At 29.8% G+C, this 18,735-nt stretch overlaps 1 protein-coding gene across 8 annotated transcripts in view; it reads left to right on the plus strand.

The window, feature by feature from the left end:
• The window catches only part of LOC124369091 (RIMS-binding protein 2), a 351,075-nt gene that overhangs the window by 140,301 nt on the left and 192,039 nt on the right, over window positions 1–18,735 (plus strand). For 7 of the 8 annotated variants that reach the window (XM_046826818.1, XM_046826820.1, XM_046826819.1 and 4 more), the window contains exon 9: window positions 3,010–3,414. In XM_046826818.1, coding sequence (XP_046682774.1) covers window positions 3,010–3,414 — 405 coding nt within the window. Of the gene's footprint in view, window positions 1–3,009; window positions 3,415–12,397; window positions 12,497–18,735 lie in introns of those variants that run through there. The other variant, XM_046826825.1, reaches the window with a different exon arrangement.

The raw sequence follows: 18,735 nt of genomic DNA on the forward strand, positions 1-18,735 counted from the left end.
TAGAATAGACTAGTTTGTAAGAATATTTAAGCAAATAAAATAATTTAAGCTGTATTTGTAATGCTATTTTTGTACAATGTACGAGTAAAGAATATTTTAATTTGAATAGTACATTTTAATATTGATAATGTCTTAAGACTTAAACAAAATTGTTAGTGTTAGATAAAGAACTATTTGATCATTTTAAAAATTGCATTGAAAGGCAGATGCAATAATTATTAGTTTAACTGTAACTGTTCAAAAATTAATATTACAAGTAAGTAAGAATAAGAGAGTTGTTGGTGTGTACCAAAGTTATTAACAAATACATTATTCCTTGAAATACATTTTACAATGCTTGGTAATTGTTTACATTTTTTTATCTGGAAGATCAAATAAAGCCTGTAACATTTGGGATGATATCTTTTTTCGCTTATTACTGCGAAGGCTTTTAGATCTTGCTCATATTTTGTAATAACAAATATTCTTGTGTGGTAATTTACAGGAATTACTTTGAAGCCATGTTCATTATTTCAGAATAGTTTTTAAATATTTTGAAGACACTATTAAATTTTAGTGTCTAGAAGAAATGCACACCACTGCTATATCCGTATACATGCTGTTTATATTTATTTAATTCCAATGAGAGTTGTACTTCAAAGTGTATGTCCCTGGATAGAAAGGAACCATTTTTATGTTTAGGAGTTGATCAAATGTAAAGATAAGATTTACTATAGACAGTTTTTAATCTTCTTAAGAGGTAAAAGTGTTAAGTCAACCATTGATATAATTCAACTCTCGTCACCAAATGCAAAGAATTAAAAAAAAATAATACTATGTCAAAGATCAGAAGCGTTGATTTTCCTAATACCAAATAATATCACTCCAATTCTTACAGTGGAGTGCAATTATTCTACTTTTTTATTGATAGGAATTTGTGTCTCGTATATTAAAAAGTATAAATAATGTCTCACAAGAGGTTTGCAAAACTTCAGGAATTGATAGGAGGCACAAAAACAAGCTAATAAGTTTATATGAACATATTACATTTTATTCCTCTTCCTTTAATGTCTGCCTGTCTATATGTGTTATTTTTTTTAATCACATTCCAAAAATGGTTTAAACGAATAACATGGAAATTTGAAATTATGTTAAGCTAATTAAAGAGACTAACATAAACTTGAAATAATTAATTTTGTTCTTTTTTATAATGGCAGCATTTAAAAGTTTTTTAAATTAAATATCTTGACAGTTGTTAACTCTATAACAAATGGCAAGGCTACTTTTTGGTTATAAATTACTCGTAAATGGTAAATCCAACACTATCCTGTTTATGTAAATCAGTTGAAAATTAAAAGAGTAAAGAGTTATGGCTATTTGAAATGTTGGATGTTTATTCTTTCTTACATGTAGAAAAGGTACTCTCAGATCCAAATGGAAAATGTTATACATTATATATCTTTATATCATTAACAGGAGTTTTTAATTAAAATATAACATTTATACCTAAAATAAAATTTATTTTACATACACTTAAAAGCTAAAATAGCCATAACTAGTTTATCCATGAACCAATTCACACAAAAATAGGATACTGTTGGATCCTACAACAATACTGGAATGAATAAATTAAATACAAGTTTTCCATGAAACTTCATAGACATTTAAGTGTCTGTTATCTAGTATATCTATTATTTAAGTATCTCCAGTCACCTCCAGACCTATGTTCTGTGATTCAGTTCAGTCAGTTTAAGAATTAGGGTTCCGTCTGGATCACAACTTTGACCTCTGTATCTCTTGGCAATCATCTGAATAAATAAGCCTATTAGTCAACCAATTTCAGCAAGGTACTGCACACAAAAAGACACGGTCAGCTACCATATAGTTGGATAATAACAGTTGCTGAAATATAAATTTTTTTAGCCCATTCCTTATGTACTTCTATTGGCTCTACTAAATTTATGCATCTTAATGAGTGGTGTTTTTGACCTTATACATCCATTGACTTAAAATATGGAACAAGTATAAATACAGTCAGTTCCTAATTATCTCGGTAGAATCAACTATTTTAAAAGTGACTCAATAGAAAGAAAAGTAATATAAATTCCAAGACTTGTATAAGGTATATGATAATTGTAGACAATGCAGAAGAAGAGTAATTAATGTGCCATTTTTTAAGAGTCAAGCTATTATCAAAGATCTTATTTTAAGTATTTATTCAATTAATTAAGTAAAAGAAATATAACAGAATTTTTCGATTACAACTTTATAAACTTCTATATAACTTCTTAATATAACATGTATCTTATTCATATTTATTTAACACAAAAGTTATGTTTTAGTATATTTTCTAGTTTAGTATTTTAATATGTGTTTAGTTTTCTTTTTAAATTTATTTTTATTATTTATGCATAGTAACATAGTAAGTAAATGTTATAATTTACTTATACTTTTTTGAGTGAGAATAAAATGTAATTTCATTGATTTTTTTTCAAGCAAATATTTGGTATTATGAACAAATATTGTTAATATTTTAGAAAAGTATTATATTTTTATCTTTAACTGGCTTTATAATTTGTTCTTATAAACTTTATTTATAGAGTCAAAATTAAATATTTTACCAGTTTACATATTGTATCGCTGTAACAGTTTATTGTTTCAACAAAGTACTAAACCTAATTTATATCATATAATGACAGTGAAGGCAGGAATGTGCTGAAGACAGCTTTGCATGTTGCACATTAACCTGACCAACTGGCTGAACTGATGCAGTAGGTATACTACTAATAACAACAGTATTGGCCAATGTACCTGTCAATACTAAAGCATGAGTATATAGACCATCCCTTTTGGACTGTCTTGTAATGCCCTAAGGTCAGGTTAATGCACTTGCACTAGACACTATGTATTTAGATTAGTATAATTTAGCATCCTTCCTCACATTTGTTAGTTTGCAACATTTATTTGTCTGTTTTCTTTGTTTCTTTCTCTCCATACTCTCTCTATCTCCACCATAATTACTATATCTAGGATTTCACCAGTTCGGGTGTACCCCTTATACCCTGCCCTCAGGGAATGTTGTTTCATTGCTTGACACATCATTCCAATCCTCCAATATCCATATAGATCCTCAGTACTTCCTTCCCGGGAACAACAACCAATTGTGGTCAGCGGCTTTGCCCTATTGGGTTCCAACCGAAGGACCATTGAGGATGTGTTTGGGGGCGGTAGGCGTCGGTGGCAGCGGTGGTGGTGATGGCGGTGTGTCTGCGTCACCTGCAGCAGTCTCCAGTAGTGGCGGATCCTCCTCTGGCTCTGGTGGCCATTCCCTACAGCCGACTGCTGCCATTTCCTCAGAGATCGACCGAATCATGGCCAAAATTGACCAAGACAACAGAATCTTAGCGGAGCTCGACAAAACTCGATCTACAATAGGTAACTACTCAAAAACCTCTTAATTAATTTTCTAACTTACTCTTTTCTTAAAGTTTTTTTTAATTACTATTAAACATGTTTGTTTATACAAAAGAATATTTGATATTGAAGGAAAGGATAGAATAACGTCCCTATCTCCTTTCTTCCAAAAGGATGTTAAAAAAGGTTAGGTACAGTCAAGTAACGGTAGTTCAAATATTTTGGTTTGATATTCTAGACATTATAAAATCTCAAAATCACCTTCGTTATCTTGAGGGTCAAAAATACCTTAAATATATTTGAAGAATGATTAATATCTACAATCACAATGTGTTTTTTTATTTTACATGCTCTCTTTTCTGCCACCTTTTTGTCGAGTGATTGTCTACTTGCACATTATAAGCAATATTCAATCACCCCACCACCCACAACTAATGCTATTCTGTTTACTGTTTTAATCTCCCTATATAGTATGAGTTTTTTTAAATCAAGATACTGTCAGCTCCAATAAGATCAAATTATTGAAATTCTACTGTACTTTCAAAAAGTGTACAACTGAAAAACTACTGCCAAGCTATTATCTTACATGGCCCCACAGTTACACCAGCAAAATTGTTTTGTATCAAACGAATAGTGTCGGATGAAGATCTGCCAAAACTTGATGCACACCTGATAGTCAATACGTTCTGTTACAATGCAATGTGATACAAGTGCATACAGATGTTACAAGACAGAAACATAGTACCTCACCGAGGTGGTGGTGGGCAAACATTACACCCCCGCCTTTACACTAAATATCTCTCCGACAATCACATGCTCCAAACTAAAACAAAATTTAACTGGCGATAGTATACTTCCCAGACGAATCTCATTCATATCCTCATCCACACACTAATGTATATAGCTCATCAACAGCTCATCCAACCATCCCCGTAACAGCAACTCTTCAACAAAGTCATGATATGGCCTTTCTCATCTATATTTCGGATGTTGTCATGATAATCTATAAACTAATAGTTAAACTGGTTGAAAGGGATTCTTTTAAAGAAGGTCAACAAACGTGTTGATGCTGTAAAATATAATAACAAGTTTTTATTTTATTTTTGTTTGATGAAACAACAAAAACATCCAACTCAAATACATAAATCTGATATGCTGACATGAATCTTGACTTAGCCAGTCAGATACTCTGTAGAAGGTAATTTTCAATAAACTTTATACATAAGTAAAGACAATACATCTTTTATTCTTTTTAAAGGAGCAAAAAGACCTTTTTAGTTCCTTGAGGTCAAAACTTACTATATGTAATGAATGATCCCAAAACTATAAAGTAACTGTGCTTTGTAGCATTATATTAATAAATACAAATTTTCCTCCAATATATGGTCTTGGAGGGGTTATAAAAGTGTTAAAAATCTAAGATTAAATTAAATTAGAGAAGCTTCTCTACATCTTATAACACTACAAAATTATATTTCACTTTTGGTCTCGAGTGAGCAATTTTAAGACCAAGCAAGGTTTAAGATTCAATGCAAAGATCTTCCTGAGGACTTTGGAAAATTAAACACATTACAAGGATTTGCTGGTTATCAATTTTTGAGATCTATTTACAGAAAATCTTTCTCTCGCTCTTGAAGAATTTTAAGAATGTATCCTGTAAATTTTTGTGTTAAAAATGGTAGTAAGGGTGATAATTTATTTAGCAGCAATATTTAATTAGATATATCAATTGTTATAAATTGGTTCAATTTTAAATTTGATCTGAAATATCTAAAATTACAAAGCTGTTGCTTAATCCATTTCTGAATTTGGAATATTTAAGGAAAAGACACAAATCAAATGAAATCAATAATTACAAAATGTTCCATATCTATACTTATATGTTTTGTGTTTTTCTTGATCCAATGAAAACCTTCCCAGAGAGTTTAATATCTCACCATACAACTACGCAAAGCTTGTTTCACTAACCCCAACTGCTCAAATGCAACGAGAGCTAAGTGACAACAGGGAATGTGTTCTGTATTTTTACACTTGGGTTAAATGTAAGATTTGGTCCTGTAGTCTCAAATTTGCTGTATGAACAAATATTTTTTTCTTTTCATTTTATATTTCTCATAAAGAGAAAGTTATTTTTGTTGTTCCTTTTTATTTTGAAATGAAAAAGATCTATTGCATACATCTGGATCAAAACTGATTGTAAATATGTAATCGTCCTTTCAGAAAGTATGTTGAAACTGAGTTTAAAACAATTTATTGATAAATACAATTTGTAACCTTTTCTTTTTGTTTCTTATAATGGATTCAATTGTAACATAATATATACACTTTTCTGTTGTAAATAACATCAAGAGGGGTCTGTCACCAATTTTGCTTTCTATAATCAAGTTCTTACATAGAGGCTAACGTTTTTTGTTCTCGTCTACTTCTCTTTACGGTATTAGAATGTATTGTCTGATCTTAAATTGCTTCTTCACATAGAATCTTTACAAACTCCCTGGGAAGGTTTTCATTGGATCAAGGAAAACACAAGACATATAAGTATAGATATGGAACATTTTAGAATGATTGATTTCTTTTGATTTGTGTCTTTTCCTTAAGTATTCCAAATTCAGAAATGGATTAAGCAACAGCTTTGCAATTTTCTCATGACTTTGTATCTTAAAAATATAAGTAAGAACAAATATTCTATATGGTTTGAAAATGGCAGCTATTTTTAAATATGAATTTGAAATATCAAGGAAACTAACATAACCAGAGGTCAACAGATATATCAGAAATATCTGAGAGGCACAACATTTATTACATAATTTCAGCATTGGTTAAAAAAATAACTGAGAAAATATTTTCCTTTGTTTAATATAATTATAAAATGTATTGTCATAAAACATTTTGAAATTGCCTTTGTCTTCATTTTGACCTAATATGAATTTTACCCAGTCTTGATTTGGTCAGCTGCAAACTGAATCTAATTATTGATTAACAATCTAAAAATTGTTTTGAACTTTGTTATTCCCCTACAGAAACTCATTTAATCGTATTTCACCAATTTTGTTTTTTAAGGGGCCAAACAAAGTTTATAATAATAATATTTAACAAAAAGCTTAGATTTTCATCAAAGCATATCATGTGTTTAACCACATTAATAATAAAAATAAAATAATTTAAAATAATCAAGTTGTAAACAGTATTTTTACCTCCTCTTTTAGAAATCATATTGAAATTAAAAGCCCCAGTCAACAAAGCTTGAAATATGCCAAAAGTAATTTCCAGAGAGATAAATTTCTCTTTGTCAGTAGTCTGTCATACAATGTTTTATTTACAAAAATTCCCTTGTCTTTAACCTGCACTGACTGGGCTATAAGCTAAATAATACTTTTGGCACTTTTACATATTTATCTTGAAACAAACCTACTACATCATGATCAATAGTAATAAAATGCTTACCTTTTTAAATTTACCTTTAAAAAGGTAGATTTAAAAAGGAGATTTAAAAGGGTTGGTAAAGTTTAATCAACCCTTTTGGGGCTCAGCCTTTCTTTATTATTTACCAAAAAATCATGTAATTAGCATAAGGGTTCTAATAGAAATCTCAGCACTATTTTGCTTGTTTCAAACAATTTGGCAAACAATACATTTTTTAAGTAGTTTTCAACCAATCTTCTATTTGTTTTCTTTTATATTCAGTATGAAATACACTAAATTAAAATGAACTTGGAAAATATTTCTTTATGAATTTAACTATGCACCATACAAAAATTAACTTAATAGAAAAACATTCCAACTTATCTTTTTTGAAAGGTGTATACAATTATTAGCACTAATAACAGTTTATATTAAAATGTAATTAAAGATAAACTACCATACCAAATTTTAATTCATTAATCACAAGAAATAAATCAATAGTTTCTTCAGAAATTGTAAATTTACTTGATATAACTGGAAAAAGTTTAACTAAGTTGGCTGAACACTAAATAATAAGCATTAACGTAAAAGAAGTATACACATTTCAAGAATATTATGATTAAGTAATAAAGGTAATGAAGATTGTAATACTCATTCAACAATAAACTGCGTATTTAGTTGTCATACATAACTGATGTGCAAAGAAAAGCAAAGTAATTTACAATATTATTGATAAAACACATTCTATGTAATTAGCATAGTATTAAAATAATTATTCCTGCTAATCGTTAAAAAAAACTATACAGTAGGACAATGGTTTATTATGCAGATGTGTTTTACGTCCATATATATGATTTTTGGGACTAAAAGTTTATTTAAAATAAAAATTTGAAACAACAAAATTTAATTTTTCATTTATAGAATTGTATATATAGGTAATACTAGGTATGTTTGTAATTATTAATATAGGCTGCATTTTTATCACTTGTGTATTGTATTAAAACAAGAAATAGCCTATAATAAGGCTAGATGAGAGGATCAGAAGTATACAGGAATAGGTTAATAAACTTCTGTTTACCTAAAGCACATATTGTACTGTTTTCTAGACTGTCTAAATATTCTTGTGCATAGCACATTGGTTTACAGGAAATAAGAGGAGAAACAATACTTTGAAAGTTGGCTAACCACAATGGAATATTGTATTTATTTAGCTAATATATTTGCATTATTTTATAAACTTCCCTTAATTTACAAAGTTGTGCATAGTGCTGTAAATATTATTATACTATTAGCCTACTTTCCATTAGAAATTGATTACATCCTAAGGCTACAAATAGCGAGTGTTGACACTCAATGTAGGCGCGTATGTAATGAAGGAGTTGAGTTTTACATCAATACCAATTGGTAGCAAGATTTTAATGGTGGTCCACCATATTTGATATTTTGATTATCGGATATATGCTTGTTCACATCAAATTCAGATACTATCAATTATAGTTAAATTCATTTTAGACATTTAAAAAGTACTCATAATTTAATTATATTATTGAAAATACTGTTTGACTAAATTCATGATAGGTTGGAGAATTTAATATTTATGAAGGCACCTAAAGCTCTCCGTATATTTATTTTCATTTTTGAAAAGTGAATATGTTCTTGTTGTTACTAATCAGTTTTAAAGTAATGATTAAAATTGGTTTTAATCACACCTCTTAACTATTTTTTGTAATGTGTGTTTTCAATGCCTTCACGAGCGTCAGATATCCTGGATGTACTTGTAGGAGCTTTATTTGGTGTCTATGACAGTCTTATCAGACCAGATGTATATGTATTTAGTACTACAACCTTTACAGGATTTAAATATTAGGAGGTTCATGAGCAATTCTGTTGTGCTGTGCCAACTGATATGTCTGAATGTTCAGATCTTCAGTGAAATTGCTGCTTGTTGATTTACATATATATCATACACCCAGTGTGGTGTTCTCTTCAATCAGTTTCTCTCCCCAAAAGCCAAGTGCTAGTTGCACTATTGCTTTACTCTATGTATCAACAGCTTGAAACAAACAATGAGATGAAAATGAATTAAATATATTTAATGTAGGAGAGTTTAAAGGTATATAGTTTAATTTAAATTTCATAGGGGGAAAAGAAGATAATTTTAAATATTAATAAAATTAACATACAAATCTACCAATAATTCTTACAACTTCTGTTTCAGAATATGGGATTCATTACTTGTCTTAAAATGAACATAAAATACTGAGATACACTACCATTTCCAACACAAGCCATTATACCTCTAGATCGGATAGTTTTATAGGGATCCTTTCTGTTTTTTCTATCATCCTACATTATTCAGCTATATGGGGTTGATGTTCAACATTAAAATCTCTCTCAAAAATACATACTTCATGTTCAATACACCCTAGATCTTACAGGATTGTTAATTTTTTCTGAGTCTATGTAAGTTGCTGAGCTCTCTCTGGTTTAAGATTTGAACTTCTGAAGATTGTGGTGTAATGTCATCATTAGTATGCCATGCTTTCTAGTGCACCCAAAACTTTAATACTTTTATGTTTTTATATTGTTACAAATCATAACATGTTTTATTTACCTAACTTTCAACCTCTATAAAATTTGAATTCAGTTTAGATGACTTTGTGAAAATCTTGCGTTTACAAGTCTGGGCTTTCTACAACTGGGTTAGTGTCTACACGACATCCCACTGCCTATGCATGAGCTTTGCCATGATGGTGTCGATAAAAGTATTATCATACTCGCTACAGGCTGTTAAACATTCATCAACTCTGGATAGTTGTAGTATTAAGATTGGCTTTCTAATAGCACTATGAAAAGTGGTTCTCGAGAGATACTGGTTGCTATTCAATGTTAATTGTTGTCTGTATAATTAATACTCTCCTACCTTGGAAGCTGGATAGGCCAAAGTTTGCGACAAGAATCAATACTTTACTAGCTTATTTCTAGCTAGTACTTGTGAGTAGTTTAAGAATCAATGCTAACTTGCTACTCTGAAAAGTAGCATTATGAGATACTGGTAGTGTTATAACTGTACCAAATGAATATTAAAGTTTAATAAACAAAATAAACTACTAAATGTGTAACTGGAACAAACAAGAAACACACATTCAGCCATTCTGTCTACCTCTCATGCATGCAACAGTGTGGACTGGTGTTTAACGTTATACACTGACACAACCATATAAGCATGATACAGTTTTATATTTATCCGCTTTTTATACATTATTTACTAACATATGGTTATATGCATGGTTATATTTCAATCACTTTATTTTCAATAAAGTATTAACAGGTTAGTTTATCTAATACTGTCTTCAGTGTGAATAAGCAAACAATAAGTTTTAAAAGTAACTTATACTGGTTGCATTGTGAATTACACATTTATTTCTGCAATTGGCCAATATTATTACAAATCTAATTTTATATGCCAAATTTGTAATTGGTTGCTCAATACATAACCAATATAAATTTAAAATTAGTGTTGAAGTTATATATTAGATAAGCAAACCTATCTTTAACTGAAAGGATAATAGAATTTCGGACATTTGCCGTTGTTATATGTTACGAAATGTATAAGACATTGTAATATGTTTTGTAATACATTTTGTAACATATAACGATGGTAATTGTCTGAAATCCTATTATTCTTTTAAACCTTCCATTATAACTAACAAACCTTAAACAAAGTATCTGTAATTAATATTCCACGATCTTCTAGTAATAGGCTACATGAAAAAAAGCATTGAAGCACGATGTTTTACTATATTTTTTTAGCCTTTGGTTTATTACTAAACTTTTAGTGCTTTTCACCCACATGTACACTTTGTTGACTTGTATTTCCACCTGTACACCATGTCTCAATATATTAAACTAAAACTCTAGTTACATTAATTGTAAATTTAGGTTATAAAAATGTATACCTAAGTGGTGAATAGAAATTGTTCTAAATTATATAGTATTCACACCTCAAATACAAATTATATTGAGTTTAGTTTAGAAGATATATGACATATTGTGGCAAACATTTGTGATCTAGCCACTCTGGAGGACTTTGGTTTACTGACTGCTTGGGCATTACTCATCTGTTGTTATATCTACCCAACAATATCACAACAGAAAATTCTGGAAGTAAAATGAACAGCAAGTAGGAAAGTTCACAGTTCAAGGAATATGGCACTAAACATGCCGACACCAGGCTATTATACATAACAGTTTTATGTCAAACCACTACCAAGTTAAGTATAAGAAATAATATAAACAAAATTGATATAGTTGAACACGAACAACAATGTTCACTCACCAGCAGCTGGGACAAAACTGATATTACTTGACGGTTATGTGTTATAGTTTGATGTTGTATGCTCAGCACCATGTTTCTTTATTTGTTAACCTCTCTGCACATTTTTCAGGTTTTCAGACTAATTCTTTGTTTTATGTTTGTGTCACATGAATCCTTTATTCTTTATAGGATTCTTGCTAACATTTGTATAAAAAATATTTTAACGCCAAACAATAGTTCACCTCACTGGATTCTAATTTAATTCCATTCTGCTGGCATGGATATTAATGTCATTCTATATTGCCTAGTCATAACTATTTTGGTTGCTAGTTACTGATTCAGTAGTATTGTCGTTTCTGGTTACTTATTTAAAATAATGTTTCTATCTTGGATATCATCTCAGTACCATTCTGATCACTAGTTACTGATTCCGTATTATTCTAGTGTCTTGGTATTGATTCAAGTTCATTATGATAAATTGGATATTGTCTCAGTACCACCATGATTACTAGTTACCGATTCAGTACTATTTTTTATTTCTGCATACCATTTCATGCTTATTATTTGATTTTATATATTGAATTTTATTGACTACCATCATGATTGCTAGTTACCGATTCAGTACTATTTTTTATTTCTGCATACCATTTCATGCTTATTATTTGATTTTATATATTGAATTTTACTGACTACCATCATGATTGCTAGTTACTGATTCAGTACTATTCTGCTTTGGGAGTACTGCTTCAGTTGTATTCTTTGGTTATGTTATATTTTCTTTAATAATAATACAGAAATGAAAAAAAAACAACAGAAAATAATAATGTATCAGTATTTCAATAAATAAAATTTAAATTACACTATTATATATATATATATATATATATATATATATATATATATATATATAAAGAATAATTTAGACGTTAGATAAGAAAAAGTATGTAAGCTTCACTTATTGTTTTATTATATAATTCATGTATAACTTCCAGAAGACTAATATTGAAAACAGAGTTTGTAGATATTATATTTGATGAAACCATTTAATATTTTCAAAATAGCCATATCATTAATAAAAAAATGTATTTAGTAATACTTCTATAAAAATATACACAGATTTATTTAATATACTGTACAGTCAAACAAATAAACAAACAAATTACACTAACATATATAATGGGTAAATTACGGTATTTTGAAAACAATTTTTATATAAAAATATTATGTATAGGGTAAGCAATTACAACTGTCAAGAGTGTAAAAGTAATCTGTAGTAAATAAATTTTTAGAAATACTAAATAACAAACAAAACAGGGGCTAGAATGCTGCCAAACCCTCCTCTGTGGACATGCTCAGCGGCCCAGTTGACTGTACCAGACCGCAGTAAGTCTCAACAGGACCGTGTGTAGAGTAGATGACTGTACTCAGTGAACTGTGTAGTTTATAGATCATTCAGTAGTCATCATCTTCAAATATCAGATAGACTGTACAATTGTTGACTTGTGATTCATACTGATCATTAACAGTAGTTTGTCCAATGAAAGAAGACATTGTTTTCTAAAATGTGTCTCTTTGTTCATAGACTTTGGCATAATAGTTGTCATTCTTACAAAAGTAATTTAATTCCTTGTATTAAAGCTTTGCACGCATTTTATGGAAAGACTTAATGTAGTATTGTGCAATTAGAATAAAAAATTGCAGATCACATAATACTGACTTTAAGCACAGCAGAATATTGCTTAACAGCTATCTAGTGGAGTCTAGTAGACAGTTTAAAATCGCAAAATAGAAATCATTTTCATGTGTTTGAACTTAAAAATAATAGAACCTCTTAGAATAAAAATACAGTTTTAAAAACGTGTATAAAATAAAAATTTATATTTTCATAGTCATTTAAAAGAAGATTTCTTTGGGTGGCCTATCTCCACAGAAAAAAAAACAACATACAAGTATTTGAAGTGCCAGGAAAAAAGGCATGGCTTATGAAACCTCAGAAGCCTTGATGTAGCTCTGTATATTACAGTAGAATAATATTTCTACTGTCTCCTACTCCAAATTACCTTTAAAATCTCTAAAACTGACGTTTAAATATTTTCAATATTTATAAGGGGCCAGAGATGCAACTAAACAAACTTTGAGCAGCACTTACATAAAGGGTTTCGTAGGAAATTTCTTTTGTTACAACCGTAACAACTACTTGTTACGGTTGTAACAAAAGAAATTTCCTACGAAACCCTTTATGTAAGTGCTGCTCAAAGTTTGTTTAGTTGCATCTCTGGCCCCTTATAAATATTGAAAATATTTAAACGTCAGTTTTAGAGATTTTAAAGGTAATTTGGAGTAGGAGACAGTAGAAATATTATTCTCCCAAACATTCCAAAACATTATTCTCCAAAAGAAAAGTTATTCTCCCAAACATTTTTTATAATGTATGGCTTCATAACAGTTTCAGTATTTTTTCAAACTAATTTGGTTTTGGAGAAAATATGAATTTCATTTAACTCCTTGAAAATATTTCAAAACTCAAACAACCTTTTGATGTCATCTTTAAGCTAAATTTGTTTAGGAAACATAGAATTCTGAATATTTCCTCTAAACCTCCTCTTTATACCTATAAATATTACTTTAGTGTGTCTATTCATTGAAACTGAATAATATATTTTATTATTTAATGTTACTTAAATAAAGCACAGATATATACCCCTTCCCCTCAAACCCATACTGGCACCTAATATGTTATTCTTTGTTAAACAAAACAGCACAAACTGCTCCTTTACAATTAACTTCAAAACCTTAGGAAAAACACTACTTAACCCTAGAATGGTAACGCCTATTTGCCACACATAAATGGTAACGCGTAGTCTCTCAGACTACTTTAGGAAAAAATGAATAAAAAATTTATAAAAATTAAATTAAAATTAGATTTATTTACAAATGACGTTATTTACATCTTAGAGGTCGTGTTTCCTGATTTTTGTTGATTTCAGTCTTTATTGGAACACTTTACACACAGCATTCCTCGGTGCTCTAAGCAAGTATGCTCATAACATTTTGTGCACTGGAATCGAGTCATTCTCCTTTTTTTCGCTGCACAAATCTTTCTTGTTCCTGCTTCTTCAATAACATTTTGAGCCTCAGATGTTGATGGGCCAACGACATCTTCAATGTTTCGTTTGAGATTCCTTGATAAATTTGGCAGTTTTTGTCTTCCCTGAATGTGCGGAGTTGTTAGTTCAACACATATTTCTTTAGCAAATGCCCTTCTTGCCATAGGTTTAATTTTTGTTGACAATGCCTGATGGACATAAATAACAAATGAGTTGATCAAAAACCCGTTTTCATCATGATCACTTTCTTGTTCATCACAATCACTTCGTTCAAGTTCAGATAGTATTTCTCTTATTTCAAAACTAGTGTTCAGTGGATCAGCCATGGTTACTTGACCATCCACGGTAAAAAATTATCAGAAAAAAACTAACACTACATTCGCACAAAACAACTTTACATATATTTACTCAGGAACAAAAAAGTAACATAAACGGTAACGCGTAGTCTACCAGACGACTATGGGCTTACTGAAATGAACTGAGTGAATGAAACAAAATGGAACCCTATCCAGCATTAACCTTGGCTGGCAGGGGGAAGGTATTGGTGGTGGGGGGTCGGTCACGTCATGCACCTGCCACCTGGACCGGTTTTTGTAGCTTGCGTCGTCTGAGAGACTACGCGTTACCATTTCTAGGGTTAATGACTATGTTCATATTTTTTCAGTAAATTCATTTGATTTAAATAGTGGGTATTATTTTAGCTAGTTTAAAATAGGAGGGAAAGTTTTAGGCTATTATACTTAAATTGATTAAATGTAAAAAAGAGACACCATTTCAGCCCTGTGCAGACTCTCCTATCAAACTACAAACATGTCTCACATCATATTCCATCACTGGATGAAATGCAAAGTTAGCTGCTTGTATAGTCCCCTATCAGTAACAGTAATAGGATGATTTCTTCCCACTCCAGCATCAATTTCTTCTACTAGGTTTCCTCAGGCCATTAAAGAACTCATTAAAATCTTTGGACACATAACCACATATTACTTGATTAATATCAGCAACATGTAGGACAAACTTCCATATTGGAAATAACTTTGTCCTTTATTGGAAACTTCCTGACAGTACTTTAATAATATTCCATTGTTTAGGGTCTTTTGTAAATTAATTCAATTTAGATCCGTAGCAATTTTGTTTAAATTCTTTTAATCATCCTGCCAAAATATTTTATATTGATTTATAATATCCAAATTAAAAGCTTGCTTCTTGATTTTTTTTCTGATTTGATCTCTTTCACCTATTTTTATTTACTTATTTTTTTAGGGAGAGGCAATTGTTTTTCACACTAATTTAGGCTAGGCCTAAATTTGGCTTACGCCCATGGGGCTCTCTCCATTTCAAGCTGTGTGATCATTTGATCTATAACTCTCTTTCACATATAGAGTTTATAGGTTTATGGATTCTGTAGTAATCCATACCTTAATTTGACGTTTTTGGATGTAGCGAATGTTTACTGGTTTCCTGAGAAAAACTATGTTCTATACATAGTTATAGAAAATAATTACAGTGGAAAATAAAAAACTTTGATTTTATAAGCCTCTTTTTGAATTTAAAAAATAACCTATAACTTACTGTCATTAAGATTTTCATCTACTTGCCTTTAGGCAAAATTGTCAATTACTTCATCAAAAATAGGACTGTTTTTTTATGTCTGATTCAATGAAAAACACTGCTGCATAAGCATATCAAATGTAAATGTTGTATTTAATGTAAATATTTTAAAACAGCTTCCTAGCAAGCAATTAATTTTTTATCCTGCTATTGGAGGTCCAAAGTCCTCATGAGAAATGATCAAATATAATAACACAGCAGTAAGGGATATTATGGCTTCCTACAATCCTGGGTATGAGCGGGATTAGTTCTGGGAAGTCTAGCGGTTTGCAAAATTACCACCCAAGATAATGACTTTAAGAGCTCCATAACGTGATCAATGCCACCTTTTTTAAGTGCCTGATTAAGAATTTCTTTAAATTTTGTTTTGTGGTTATTTAATTTAATATCAATGACTGAAAACTAAAATGCTTACTTAATAAAGAACTGAGGCGTAATTGCAAAGCCTCTGGTTATCTTTTATTTTTTCAAATAAAACAAATATCTCCACAAGAATGATCGAAAGTGCCAACAATCGCCACTCTTATATAACCACAAGCAGAAAATGTTTGCCTTTAACCACAAAGCAATCAACCTCATATGTTAATATAATTTTATATTAATCTTATGATTTGCAATTGTTTGTTGGACTGCTGTCCAACGCTGGGAAATTATAAACTAATTGCTCTTAACATGCCAATTTTTCTGTTTTGAAATTCATGTAAACGTGGAATAGTCAATTGGCTACATGTTTAAGTTAAAATTGCCGCTGTTGTATTCGGAGTTAGTGTTTTGTAGAGTAAATGCTGGTTTCATGTAATAAAGTAGGTAACTGATTTTTTTCTTACAGACTTTTTTATTCATGGTAGGAAATGTGTAAATTCTTTTTTGTCATTAATTGATTTTGCCACATACTAATAGGCACAATTATTATCTCAAAGAATTTTGAAATAGTATTAGTGAACTGTAGCTCTCCATACATAATTTAAATGATTTTTTTTAGAATTGATTTAATGAATATGTAATGTAACTAATAGTCTATTAGCTTTCCTTTATGGTGTGCATAAATATACATTTTTGCATGTGTAGTGAGTTTTAGGAATAAATAGATTGGATTTTTTTTGTAAATAGTTTTAAACTAAAAATTAAAAGTTTTGTTTGTGGGGTTAGAACTGTACATCAATCATACATGTTCTTTGGATAGTAACTCTATATATTGTCAACAAAATTATTAAAATTTGTGCTCAAAATATATACTGAGAATTTCCTGGCATTAATGAGATAAGTATAATGAGCTGTGTACAATTTAATTGCATATATGAAACCTTATATAAATGTGTTACATAATAAGACAGCACCCACTGTGATACAGACATTTTGTAAGGATTAGGAGGTCTAACTCACGTACAGAACATGATCTCTCAACTCCTCTTGCTCTAAATACAAGTCCATAAGTTACACATTAATACTTTAAGTGTTAATTACTAGAGGAAGTGACACTTTTTGCTTCTATAAAATTAAATGTCTTAAAATGCTATGAGGGGCTCTCAAAAGATCTAAAAACTTAGTGTGTGCACACTACTAGTGTGTAGAAAGTATTGTCTATTTTATTTTGTTGCTAACTCAATTTTGGTCTATGTAAAAATTAACAGTTCTAACGAATAATAATAATATAGAACCCAACCTAAATTATTTTCAATTTTCATCCAAAGGAAAAACACATTTTTAAGACAAAAACATTTTATATAAGAAAGTTTATTTTGTCCTCTATGACACAACTGATAAGTTTATTGCTTCGAGTCAAATACACACTGTATAAGGAGGAATCACTGTGTGGGGTTAATTACAATTTGGTATTAAATATTTATTGTTAACATCATAACATTAACATTTTAAAGACATTATCAGATATAACTGAAATCCAATTAATATAATAAAAATAGCATTTATGATTGTTCATTGAGCAACTTCAAAAAAGTAAATTTCCTTAATCTATAAACAAATAAAAACCAAAACTAGTAAACAAATTCAACAGTGTATTTTTAAATCTCTTTCGGTGTCCTTGTGTTTGTACATAATTTCCATCATATTATTAATTACAACATCAAACCAATATACCGTTAAATGCTTTATCTAGTTATCCAATGTGTGTTTTATTTCATCATAATTTACATAGCATTCACTGCCAAAATAATATTTGAACTCCTTAAAAAAGTGAAAACTTGCAAGAATCCATGAGAAAATGGATTCCATCAGTTGCTTCTTAAAGGCATCGGACTCTCAAATGGCATTAATGACAAGAAGCCACTGACCTACTGCTAAGATCATCTTTATGGATGTTATATTTATTCAATAACATTATTCACTAATAATGAACCATTAGAATTTACATAACTTCATCACTAAAATAATCGCTTTAAGGCAATCACTTGCTATACTTTAGATCGGGAAAAGAATGAAATTTTAATGATAGGAAAATTGTGTATTAATTATACTTTAAAACTTATTTTTGTGCATTTATGAAATCAAATATTTAGTATAGATTATAATTGTTCACCATAGAATACGTATGCCTTGTATATTTTTTTTTTCTTGTGAATTGTGTTAGTCAACTATAAAACAAAATATAACTATTATAAAAACTATCATAAAGTAGACTCAGGTGACATAATATTATGAAATACTATCGGGTATTATCGTTGTTGGTTATTGAAATAAACACAATACACTGAAACAATCAAACAAATTTAGAAGCACTAAGAAAATTGAGAAAACAACTTTTTAAATTACTGATGATTTCAAGTGTTAATACTGACTACTTATAATGTATATAAGTATGACGTTGTCAATCATACGTGCTGTGTTCATATACAATAAAACTTGTGTCGTTTGCAAAAACCTATCAAAATACTCCTGCCTTTTACA

The sequence above is a fragment of the Homalodisca vitripennis genome, chromosome X (genome assembly GCF_021130785.1).
Source record: "Homalodisca vitripennis isolate AUS2020 chromosome X, UT_GWSS_2.1, whole genome shotgun sequence".
In the NCBI taxonomy this organism is placed as follows: domain Eukaryota; kingdom Metazoa; phylum Arthropoda; class Insecta; order Hemiptera; family Cicadellidae; genus Homalodisca; species Homalodisca vitripennis.